The 13,312-nt window shown below is 41.1% G+C and overlaps 1 protein-coding gene across 12 annotated transcripts in view; it reads left to right on the forward strand.

The window, feature by feature from the left end:
• The window catches only part of LOC122888628 (actin-binding LIM protein 3-like), a 52,311-nt gene that overhangs the window by 16,021 nt on the left and 22,978 nt on the right, over positions 1–13,312 (forward strand). For all 12 annotated transcript variants that reach the window (XR_006380747.1, XM_044223285.1, XM_044223284.1 and 9 more), the window contains 5 exons: positions 5,484–5,667; positions 8,511–8,623; positions 10,234–10,360; positions 10,885–10,978; positions 11,289–11,376. Coding sequence is in view for 11 of the 12 variants with exons in the window: in XM_044223285.1 (XP_044079220.1) it covers positions 5,484–5,667; positions 8,511–8,623; positions 10,234–10,360; positions 10,885–10,978; positions 11,289–11,376 (606 nt within the window). In the remaining variant the exon portion in view is untranslated. The remainder of the gene's footprint in view (positions 1–5,483; positions 5,668–8,510; positions 8,624–10,233; positions 10,361–10,884; positions 10,979–11,288; positions 11,377–13,312) is intronic.

The following is a 13,312-nucleotide window of genomic DNA, read 5'->3' on the forward strand; positions in this document are numbered from 1 at the left end:
ACCCACCAAGGCTGGAAACGGAGCAGTACTGGAAAAGTATATGGGAGAGGGAGGCATCACACAACAGCGATGCACAGTGGCTGGCGGCTCTGAGAAAGGACCACAGCAACCTCCCTGAACAGAATCCAGTCACCATCACGGCGGCAGACATCCAAGAAAGAGTCTCAGGTATGAAGAACTGGACAGCACCAGGCCCTGACAGGATCCACACCTACTGGCTAAAGAAGCTCACTGCACTCCATGAGCGCCTAGCAGCACAAATGAACCAGCTGCTAAGAGATGGGACGCACCCTGAATGGCTTACCGAAGGGCGCACAATCCTGATCCTGAAGGATCCCGCAAAGGGTACAGTCCCATCCAACTATCGGCCAATAACCTGTCTCTCCACAACATGGAAGCTCATGTCAGGCATCATCGCGGCTAAGATAAGTGGACACATGGATCAATACATGAGCGAAGCACAGAAGGGCATTGGCAGAGGAACCAGAGGAGCCAAACACCAACTCCTGGTTGACAGAACAGTCACCCAAGACTGCAGAGCCCGACACACCAATCTGTGCACTGCCTGGATTGATTACAAGAAAGCCTATGACTCAATGCCACACACATGGATCACTGAATGCTTAGAGATGTACAACATCAACAGGACTCTAAGAGACTTCATTGCAAACTCGATGAGGCTGTGGAAAACCACCCTTGAGGCCAATGGCAAGCCACTTGCACAAGTATCTATCAAATGTGGCATATACCAAGGAGATGCTCTGTCCCCACTGCTGTTCTGCATAGGTCTGAACCCCCTCAGCCATATAATCAACAAGACTGGCTATGGATACCGACTCAGGAACGGGGCCACCATCAGTCACCTCCTCTACATGGATGACATCAAGCTATTCGCTAAGAGCGAGCGGGACATCGACTCACTGATCCACACCACCACTATCTACAGCTCTGACATTGGGATGTCATTCGGGCTTGAGAAGTGCAGTCGAATGGTGTCAAAGAGAGGGAAGGTAGTCCACACAGAAGGGGTCTCACTCCCAGAAGGAACAATAGCAGACATTGAGGATGGGTACAAGTACCTTGGAATACCACAGGCAAATGCCAACCTCGAAGAGGCAACAACGAAGACAGCAACGGCCAAATACCTTCAACGAGTAAGGCAAGTCCTAAGAAGTCAGCTCAATGGCAAGAACAAGGCCCAGGCAATAAACAGCTACGCCCTGCCAGTGATCAGATACCCTGCGGGAATAATAAGGTGGCCAAAGGAAGAGATACAGACCACAGACGTTAAGACGCGAAAGCTCCTCACCATGCATGGAGGGTTCCATCCCAAATCCAGCACCCTGAGACTGTACGCTAGCCGTAAGGAAGGCGGCCGTGGACTAGTGAGTGTGAGAGCCACTATCCAGGATGAAACATCCAAGATCCACAAGTACATCCAAGATAAGGCCCCAACAGATGACGTGCTCAGGGAATGTCTCAGGCAATGGGGAACAGAGGAAGACATGCTGGAGGAAGGACCATCATGGGAGGACAAACCCCTGCATGGGATGTACCACCGGAACATAACTGAAGTGGCTGATATCAAGAAGTCCTACCAATGGCTAGAGCGGGCTGGACTGAAGGACAGCACAGAGGCACTCATCATGGCTGCACAGGAGCAGGCCCTGAGCACCAGAGCGATAGAGGCCCGGATCTACCACACCAGACAAGACCCAAGGTGTAGGCTGTGCAAAGAGGCCCCTGAGACAATCCAGCACATAACTGCAGGGTGTAAGATGCTGGCAGGAAAAGCATACATGGAGCGCCATAACCAAGTAGCTGGCATAGTGTACAGGAACATCTGCACGGAGTATGGACTGGAAACCCCGAGGTCAAAGTGGGAAACACCTCCCAAAGGTGGTAGAGAATGACCGAGCCAAGATCCTGTGGGACTTCCAGATTCAGACTGACAGAATGGTAATGGCGAACCAGCCTGACATCGTGGTGGTGGACAAACACCAGAGGAAAGCCGTTGTGGTTGACGTGGCAATACCAAGCGATGGCAACATCAGGAAAAAGGAACATGAGAAACTAGAGAAGTACCAAGGGCTCAGAGAAGAGCTGGAGAAGGCTTGGAAGGTGAAGGCGACAGTGGTGCCTGTGGCCATCGGAGCACTCGGGGCAGTGACCCCCAAACTGGAGGAGTGGCTACAGCAGATCCCTGGAAGAACACCAGACATCTCGGTCCAGAAGAGTGCAGTACTAGGAACAGCGAAGATACTGCGCAGAACCCTCAAGCTCCCAGGCCTCTGGTAGAGGACCCGAGCTCGAAGGATGAGACCACCCGCGGAGGGTGAAGGACAAAGTTTTTTTTATATATATATATATATATGTATATATGTTTGCATATATCATGTTGTCACAGCTGGCTGAAAACCACATAACTCCATCTTTGGTGAATCCTTACTCTTCACACTGTACACATCAGCTTACACTAGCTTTTGAATCCCACTGGATAGTTAAAAAAAATGAATGGCTGACTTGTTGGACATAAACAACAAATATATCTACAGTATGTGTGTACAGCACATACAGAAGATGTAACTCTTCTACTGTGAACAGTTTTAGTCTCAGGCAGACCGATAAAGGTCAGGCTGGCATTTTAAAGTTGTGCGACAGCAGCTTTGCCATGACAAGAATACAATACCAGAGACAGAGGAGACAGAGAAAAACAAAAATATTGTGCAGTATTTCTCGTGTTTGAGAATGATGTCCTAGTTTTTCTTTCTTATATGAATAAACTGACTTCAGCATCTTCAAACTAACTAAACTTTGAGAAAATCATTCAGTTATAAGATAATGTTTGCGAGAAACAACAAAAGCATCATATCTGTGCTGGAAAATCACATACAAATTTCAACATGTATACTGCAAACAGACTTCCAGATCTGTGTCATGCAGGTGAACACTTTAGACTATAGTTTAAATACAGTCAGGAGTGTGTAGGAGGTCCATCCTGTTTGAGTATTTTTCTGGAGTAATTCAGCAAAAACAGAGAGAAAGAAAGGAGAGAAAACCATCAGACTGGTTTGAAATTTTAATAATCAAGATAATTACAATTATCAGCCGACCATCATTTTAAGAATATATCAAGAATTAAAGGACTTATGTCTCAACAGGATTTAGAAAAACTTGTCCATGCATTAATCTTCGGTGGGCTCGACTACTGTAACAGGTCTCTCTGAAAAGTCAATCAGACAGCTGATTCAGATTGCTGCAGCTAGAGTCCTCACTAAGACCAGGAGAGACTACATCACTCCAGTTCTCAGATCTTTAAACTGGCTTAATGTGTGTCAAATATTTGACTTTAAAATCTACTTTTGGTTTATTAAGAACTGAATGGCATAGGGTCAAAATACATTTCTGGTCTGCTTCCCTTTATGAAACATCCAGACCCAGGCAATCTGAGAGGACAGACTTCTTACTGTCCCCAGAGTCAAAACCAAACACGGAGAAGCAGCATTCAATGTTTATGCACCAAATATCTAAAACTAACTCCCAAAAAACTTGAAGTCTGCTCCAACTCTCAGTTCTTTTAAATCAAGACTTTTCTTTTTGCCACTGCATTTTAAGTTCAATTTGGGACTAGTCTAGACTTTATATTATATTTTAAATCCTATTTATATGTCCTTTTATATTGCCTTGTGTTCATTGTATATCTTGTCTTAATGCCTTTATGTCTTGTTGGGTGCACTTGTTGTTGAAAGGTGCTATACAAATCAACTTGCCTTGTCTTGATTCTATGCAACAATCTGCCTGCACTGTTTACAATGATGTGTCTCTTGGCATTTTTTATGGTCAGCAGTTAGAGGATACAATGTAATTGCAGGCATTCCAGTCATAAAATGTGCAGCGACCAGCGATACTATGTTAATATCTACATAATATTACAAGATTATGGTTTTTAAAGGGAATAGAAAGTTACCATAACATGATTCCATGGTCTTTGGGTTTCTTGAAAGCCTTTCAAAACCATAAAAAACAAATGATTCATGTGTTTGTCTCCAAGAAAACTTTAAAAAGGAATACAGTTCACTTAAATGTTGCTTTACTTTCTTTATGTCTTCAGGTTGGCTCTAAAAGACACATACATTAGGCAGCTAGACTGTTTGTCTTGCTCTACAGTATCTCTCTCTCTCTGTGTGCGTCTGAGCCACTTAACACGCTGGCTCGGATCAGTTCAGATCCATTCACTCCACTGGGTTTAGAGCCATTAGCTTAATTAGAGACCAGACATTCAATTCACTGTCAGATATCTTGATCCGTTGGCTGCCTTTCAGATGTCTAATTTACAGTACATCCAGATTGTATTATGGTGCCACTCTATACTATATACTGCAGTTTATACCCCCACCTGCTGGGCCTGTACACTACAGGTTAAATCGTAGTGACTTGTGTAGAGCTGAGTGGGTAAAGCATGACACTGACACTGACAGCATCAGTGATTCCATTCACTTTGGGGACACAGATGATAAAAATCTTTATGCTGGTGGCACTATAAGAGGATATGGCTTCGTTGTGGCCACCAAATGGCACATACTGTCATAAAGTCTGATTGGAGGTAAGAGTGAGCTCCCTGCCTCCCTGATAGCTGTAGCAAGTCATCTTTCAGCTCCTTTTAAACTGTCTAACCAACCAGCTCAGCAGAGGCCTCCTCACCCTCAGTACAGTTGGACCAGAAGCAATCATTTTGCATTTGCTAAATATAAGCCATACATCATGCTGTCAGTTTATCTTGTAAACACAGTGTGTGTATCTGTGTGCGTTCATGTGTCTCTTTGCCTGGACATGCATCTATCACACAACACTGCCTCCATAAATACATATAAAAGTATAGTAAAGTATGTTGTGTGTATCAGGTTTACACGCAGGCACACATGCCATTAATATTCTCATATGCACAGACAACCATAACATATTGTATAATTTAACAGATTAGATGGTTACTGGTCTAATCCCCCAAACCAGATTAGAGTATTAACCCTTTAGAGGTCAGAAAGGACAACACAGATTGCACTCTCAACCACCCCACCCCCCCAATCACCACCACACACAAAACGTGTACCATTAACTAACCGAAACCTCCATATTAGTGTATTAACACTGGTGTGCGTGTCAAAGCAGGCTGACAACTAAAGTTTCTTAATTACAGCTGTAGCTTGTGGGATACGTATCATACATATTGGTCATATGTATTTGATTAATTACAGGCATGAAATGGCTTATAATCATAAATACATGGCTTTTGCATGCAAACTACAAGGTAATCTAGACAGTTTGTTCTGAAGAACATTTCTTTATTGTGGTGAGGAAATAGTTTCTATCACTCCTGTCACACAGTGACTACAAAACAGTGCCGTTCTCTCTCTGTTTGGTCAGTCTGCCTTGTGTTTCTGAGCAATGAAGTGAGATGTTTCAGTTTTTTCTCTCCGTCTGTGTAGTGTGCGGCTGTGATCTGGTGCACTCAGGTTTCTTCCATCACTCTGGCGAGTACATCTGTACAGAGGACTACCAGCGGCTTTACGGGACCCAATGTGACAGCTGTGACCAGTACATCACTGGAGAGGTGGTATCTGCCCTGGGGAGGACATACCACCCACAATGCTTTGTCTGCAGCATCTGCAGGTAAAGAAAAGTGTTTGTGTGTGTAGTCGCAACATTTATGGGTCTACTTACATACTATTATATATTCAAAGATATATAGTAAAATGATTAGAATACAATATAGTTAAAAATGTAAGATTGGTATTGGTAGTAGTAATAGTAGGAGTAGTGCAATTAAAATATTTCAGATTTTTAACACCATTGTTTACAGCTCTACACGTTGTGTCCTCAGGGATATTCCTGGCACTGCTTCATTCATAACTTGTTTCTACAAAAACAGCAGCATTACATGAGATTCTCATAATGACTTTGCAAGTCTGTTCACAACTTCTTGCATACCACAGGTGGCCCTTAGCAATTAAAATGCAATGATGTATGAATACTGTGGGCCAGTAAATTCCTGTGTCTAACCAGTTCACACCAAAACTACTGCAGAATCTTGACACTGTAGGTGATGTTTTAATTGAAATGTTCACAGTCATTCAGACTTGTTATAGCTCATTAAAAGTAACAAATGAAATGTTTATTGAAAGCATGCCTTTTCCAGGTTTGTCATAAAGTGAGAAAAGAAATAAGAAATAAACAATGGGAAAAATAAGAAACAGATCAAGTGAGTAAAGTACATACAGACACACACACACACATTGTGATTACTCAGGTTTTAAAAGGTAAGAGCAAATACATTACCCTGTTTTAGACACAAAATTTAAGATGAAGTGGTATTGCTATCTTACTCCAGTGATTTAGTATCACACTTCCATAAGGTTTGTGAGAGACCGATTTAAAAAAAGAATGATCAAAATTGAAGCAGCTATCCTGAGTTTTAGTGTCTAGTATATGTCACAACCTAAAAACCCTACACTTCCCATGTTGCAACTCGATAGCGTCTTTCATTCAAACCTGCCTATCAGAGAAACTCCCACATCTTTCAAGCTCCACACCCTCAGTTTGTACCGCAGGCTTTCTGTTATAAAATTGAAGTATCAAGCCAAAACGGAGATTTTCTCAGACTTTAGAAAAACATTATACAACATTCACAGGCTATATATTTTTTATAAAATCAGTAGAGGTGCCTTTTTAAGTATTATTTGTATAATTGTTTTTGGAGTGCTGTTTAGTTACCAAAACTGTTCAGTTCATTCAAAGCTGGAGTCAATGTGACTTGATAAAAGTGACTGTAAATGAAGTGTGACTGGTGAGCAGTACAGTAAATATATAAAAGGCTAACTATCAGTCAGTGTGTTAGATGTAGAGATGGATCATTAGGTTTTGGCTTGCTTATGGTGAGAGTTTTGCGAATGAAGCTTATTCATTTTGAAAATGGCTGTGTCAGCATATTGCAAAAAAAAAAAACCTCTCTGAATGTGTGCAGAGTGCAAAACTTTAACCAAAAGAAAGACATAAATCATAATATAGAGCTGAGCAGCATATTGATAATATTGTTTTATCATTGTAATCATCATTGTATTCATACCGATTAAGTCTGTTCCAGAATAATTTCTGAAATAGTTGAAAATACCAGCTCCAGCTTGAACTACCATGACGTGACATCCAATGTGAGGGACATCAACTAGACAATTTGACATGTAACTTGATTTTCCTGCAACTAAACAGATATAAACAGATGCCCAGCTCCAGGAAAGTCTATTTACTTTGCACACAGTTGATGTTTCGTAGCAAAAAGGTTTGCTATCAGATACCAAGTCTAGATTCATATATACAATCCAAATGTGAAGCATAGTCTCATGTTACTGTACACAGACAGGATGGGAACCTGCTGTCACTCCTAAGTTCTTTTACTGACAGGACGTAAACACTAGAAATCTTCTTACTGCCACTAGACACATCAGTTAAACATTTTCAATTATATATGAGAAAATTTCTATACAGTAATATACTGTATAGTAATTTATGTCATCACAAAATACTTATTAGGCTTTTGAAATACAGGATTCTCATTAGAAATGTTAAATTGAATTTGTACTCAGGCTGAGCTTTCTGTGTTTCTGAGGCGACCGTAGAAGAGCAGCAAACGCTTCATCATTTATCAGCCTGTGTGTTACAGTTTTCTTATTTTCTACCAGAGAAGTTTTGGAAATCTCTGATGTGATCTGGATACAGATTTATATACAGTGATAAAAATTGTATCCAGCTGTGGCTGCAGGTGCTCACCACTGCCCTCACACTGTGTGGCTACAGCTGAACCCTCAGGCCAAAAGGCATTTACTCTACAGTATGTCATAACTCATATTAATATTTCAGTCCTATCTGCTGAAACATATTTGATAACTAATGTGGATGAGTAGGTGTAACCAACCATAAGAAATAAGACATTACAATATCAGGTGATGGGGAAAATTTTGTGGTTGACACTCCACTACTATTTCAGTGTTGGGAAAGAATCCTGAAATCCTATATCCTCTTGGATTCTGAAACTCCATTGATTTACTATACATTTTCTAGTGGAGAATTTGAGAAACAATGTAAATATTTGTCTGGTTTCCAGAGCTGTGGGAGTAAGACTCACTACATGTAAACTTTGAATGCACAAAGGAGAACAAAATAAAATCTCCAACTGGTGTCAAACCACAGAAATACTCCTCAGATCTCGCAGTCACCTGTTTTTATCTGCACTATTTTTTTGTTATGAAATAGTCCCAATGTAAAAACATTGCTGTTGATTTCTCAAATATTAGTTTTCAGTTCTGTGAGAACCACAAATGCCATTATATTGGGGTTGTGATATGTTTCAAAAAGTAGACTTTCTGCAGTGCCATGTCTGCATATCATTACTGAAATTTCCTATGTGTGTGTGTGTGTGTGTGTGTGTGTGTGTGTGTGTGTGTGTGTGTGTGTGTTCTCAGGAGTCCATTCCCAATCGGAGACAGGGTGACCTTCTGTGGGAAGAAGTGTGTGTGTCAGCAGTGCTCACACACTCTGAACAGCGACAAGCCTGTCAAGGTCCACGGACCAAGCTGTAAGAAACAAACGCATACACACACACACACAAATATATGCATACACACATTCAAACCGCACTATACTGTAAATTTTATAGACTGTAATGTGACATTTGTCAGGTATAATGCATGGTAAGCTGTGCAGTGTTATCCAAAAATAATGCATGAAGTAAGTTGTGTGGTATCATGCCAGCAATCAAAATGTAATTATTTCTTATTCATATTTTGAAGCAATGCAGTATATTATCTTAAATGGAAATTAGTTGTTGTTAGCCTTGAAATTAGCGTTATTTTAGCAGAACATTGAAGTTCATTCTTGAGCTTGGGAAAAATATGTGTAACAAAATAATCCCATCTCAAAGGTTCACTTACTAACTTTGGAGTCTTCAACAACATCTTATGGTCTACATCAGTGAATTGAACTAGCTTAGGTGTCATTTTCCTTCTCTAACAAATAGGAGAAGCATCTGAAATAAGTAGCCCTCAAGTCTGTTATTACTGTATTTCTTTTTCCATGTAAAGACCAAAACCAACCATGTTTAAGTCTGTCTCTCAATACTTCCCGACTTCCCTATCCTTTCTGTGGCTCTTGGCCACAAGCCCATTCGTTCCCATTGAAGACGTAAATCTTTAAAAACTGGTCACAAATATATTGTTTCATTTTTTTAAAAAGGTTAACAGCTGGGCACTGCAGTTTTTAGCAAACATTACTCAAACAGAAGTAAATAGCGTATTTATTGGGGACTATTTCTAACTGCGGAATAATAATGCTTTAGTGAGTATTTACAGCAGCAGGACGGTGTATATCAATCAATCAATCAAACTTTATTTCTATAGCACCATCCAACAACCGAAACTGAACCAAAGTGCTGTACAACATTAAAAACAAGATAAAAGAAAATAATATATTAATAGTATATAGGATTGACTCAATGCCCACGTTCATGGTAATGAAGGACTATGTCACCCAGTGCAACAGTGTGGCTCAGTGATATGTTTTTAACAGTTTTTGGACGTCAAAGGCTCATAGGAGTAATCAGGCTTCGGCTACACAGACAATTCATTGATTTAGTCTCTTCATGGGATTTGTTGACAATAAGAAAAATAAAGCATATGACCAGCATTATCCTTTGATAGCAGTGTGACAGAATTAAGCTGCTACACCAGAGCTGTGCAGTTACCTAAAAATAATGCATACCTCCTGGCCATTTGGTAGCAAGGATCATCCGTAAAACATAGCCACCTTCCCTGCAGCTACACACACACACACACACACACACACACACACACACACACACACACACACACACACACACACACACACACACACACACACACACAGAAGGTGGCCTGGTGCTCCAGGTAATCTTTTAGCCTGGTTCTGGTAGCTCCATCTGGCAAAGACAGTGTGACTATTATGACAGGAAAGAGGGACGAGGAAGAGAGAGAGGAAGAAGGAGAGAAGTGATGAGAGGTTGGCAGAACGAAGAGGCAAGGACGGAGAGGAAGGATGATAAATGCATAAAATGTTGAAGCTGCTCTTATCTTCCTTGTTTGTTTTCTCATTGCTGCATTTCCTGCCTCTCCTCTCCTCTCCTCTCCTCTCCTCTCCTCTCCTCTCCTCTAGACTGTGCAGGCTGTGGCGAGGAGATCAAACAGGGTCAGTCTCTGCTGGCTCTGGAGAGACAGTGGCACGTCAGTTGTTTTAAATGCCGAACATGTGGCTGTGCGCTCACGGGAGAGTACATCAGCAAGTAGGTGGCTTGATCCCCCATATGTACAGTTTCTTCTGTAGGTATGTTTGAGCCAATATCAAAGATTTTCTCAAGCGAAAGGTTCCTTCACTGACATTGTTGCTTGTGTGTAGGCTTTCATATCTGAAGCTACTAACTGATGATGACCAATTTGCTTAAAACAGGTGTTAAAATAGAAAACTATTTAAAGCACCTTTATTCTGGCACGTCATGGAAAAGCATGATTTTCTCACCAGCACCTTTGGATATCAGTTAAATTGTATTTGCACAACAATAACCGACAATTATTCAATCAGTATTTTAATCAACTAGATGACACCCACAGTATTTATTTAAATGTTCCTATTTAGAAGTCACAGTGAAAAATCTTGCATGAATATTGCAGGAATCTTTTTTTTTGCTCCAGTAGATTCATGTACCTTGACTCAGGTATTAAAAAACAATGTGTTACAGGATACATAGTAGTTGCACAAAGCCAGGAGGTAAATTCAAAGTGAGAACTTGCTTGTTTTTGTCCCTGGCAGGGATGGGATACCTTACTGTGAGAGTGACTACCACACTCAGTTTGGGATCAGGTGTGACAGCTGTAACAGGTACATCAGCGGCAGAGTACTTGAGGTGAGTGCATTTTTCCATGTGGGAATATGTGCACGAAAAAACGCAGCTGTCCCTCTTTAAATGACTGAAGTGTTGACTGATGATGAAGCAGCTGTGGAAAACCAACAAAGCAACACTCGCCCATCTCCACTACCCTCTTCATTCCTGCTTTTTTTTTTCTTATCACCACTCATTCTCATTTCCTCATTTGCGTTATCTGCTTTTGCTTCTCTCTGCCTTATTTATTGCCTCTCATTTTTTCTTTCCTGTCCTCTCCTCTCCTTTCCCATCTTTTCCTTTCCTTTTCTTCTCCTCTTTATCTCTCCTCCAGGCTGGAGGGAAGCGCTACCATCCCAGCTGTGCCAGGTGTGCCCGCTGTCACATGATGTTCCTGGAAGGAGAGGAAATGTACCTTACAGGTGCGGGAAAAGAGGAGAGGGGAGGAGAACCAGACAAATGGTACAATAAATGTAAAACCAATAGAATTGATTTTTAGTGAATGGATGACTGTGGCCATACAAAAGTGCTTCTGCATTTGTACAGCTAACAGGCATAAAAATAGACTTGTAGCATCTATTGAATTAGCTGTACCCTGCAAGTATCCAGATGGCCTGAGTGTTTCTGCATCTGTGGAAGTGTGTGTGTGTGTGTGTGTGAGAGAGAGAGAGAGAGAGAGACAAACGTGGTAAAGACACACATGCACACACCTTCCCCCAGCTGATGTTTTCTTTGTACACACAAAGGTTGGAGTCAATTACCTCTCAACCTTCCCCTCCTCTGTGTCCATTACTCTGCGCTGCCCCTGACAGAATTAATCTGAATGAAACCGACTTTGCCGGATGTTTAAATTAAATCATCCAGGAGCTTCTGTTTTACAAATGAGATTATTGCAATTAAAGTTAATTAGCTCAATCATGCATTCAAATAGGTTGATATGAGGACACTGGCAAACCTTCTTGAACATGTGGGACAAACTTGCATTTTTATGCTTTTTGCTTAATGATTTTTTAATTACTCATAAACAGCTATTTTGCATTAGTAATTATGTTCAGGAGGAAATGCACCGTAATGTTTATGTGGGATTACATGTCATTTGCAAAACTATGATTAAACAGCAACATTGAGTGCCAGTGCTATAAAGCGGTATGATGGTCACAGACCTTTGGCTTCAACCGTGGTGTTTACGTCCTGTGAGTCTTATACTAATAGTCAACAGTCATTTTAATATTTAACATGACCATGGTCTTTCCCTGACCTTAGTCTTAACCATACCTTAACCACAGTTTAGTTTAAATACATATACTTTATATTGTAGGAATAACAAGTAAAAAATGTTGTCCGTGAACATTTTGCAGATAAACACAGTATCAACACATCTGATATGAGCAGCATTTCCTTGAAAACATGATGTCAATGCAAATTTGCTGTATATGAACATACAATAGGAGATATGGTTGTGTGAACAGGCCACAACTGAAAATAAGAGCCCTGCAATTCTTCACTGCACAAATGTTTCTGTAAGATAAAGGTGAAACAGAAAAAGAAATTCAAATAGTACCACTAAGAAAGCGCACCACCATGCGCTTTAGTTAAAAACAGTTTGTGTAAAACCCGATTTGGCCTGACTGAGTTGAATCCAGATTAAATGTAGAGCTACTGTACCGTAACTTGTGGCTGACACACAGTGTCCCAGAGTCGCCACACAAGTACACTTTTATTTTACACCTCCTGTTTCACCTCATTGACATTCTGCAGCTCACCTACTCACAGCCACCAGTAAAACTAAGCATTTGCATATTGTACCTGAGGTCTGTGTGTGTGTGTGTGTGTGTGTGTGTGTTTTAATCTATGCCTGTAAATGCATGCGTCCCGTGTTGGGCCTGTGTATCTGCTTGAATTCATGTTTGCACCTTTGTGTGTCTGCATATGAATGCAGGTGTGTATGTATGTATTGGTGTGTGTGCTGAGCTCCAGTGAGCTGCCCCAAGGTTACATTCACTCCTTTTGATGACTTCAGACATGTCGGAGGGCCGAGTAATCACCCTCGTGAGACACACTCAATTACGACACACACGTACACACACAATACATGCGCACACCCTTGCAATCTATCTCATGATGCATGTCTGGAATAAGAAGTGGTGTGTGTGTGTGTGTGTGTTGGAGGTGGGGATGGAGAACTATTTTATGAGCTAATTGCGAATGCTTCACCTCAGTATCGGCTCTTAAAATGGATAGATGGATGGAAAAGTATGTTTATTGATCCCTCAGTTGTTCTCATTATTCAGCATTGTTCAAACATCTGTAAACCTTAGTTTGGTGTTACGTCACCGCCAGTTCACTCAGTTCTAATAA

The sequence above is a fragment of the Siniperca chuatsi genome, linkage group LG14 (genome assembly GCF_020085105.1).
Source record: "Siniperca chuatsi isolate FFG_IHB_CAS linkage group LG14, ASM2008510v1, whole genome shotgun sequence".
In the NCBI taxonomy this organism is placed as follows: Eukaryota; Metazoa; Chordata; class Actinopteri; order Centrarchiformes; family Sinipercidae; genus Siniperca; species Siniperca chuatsi.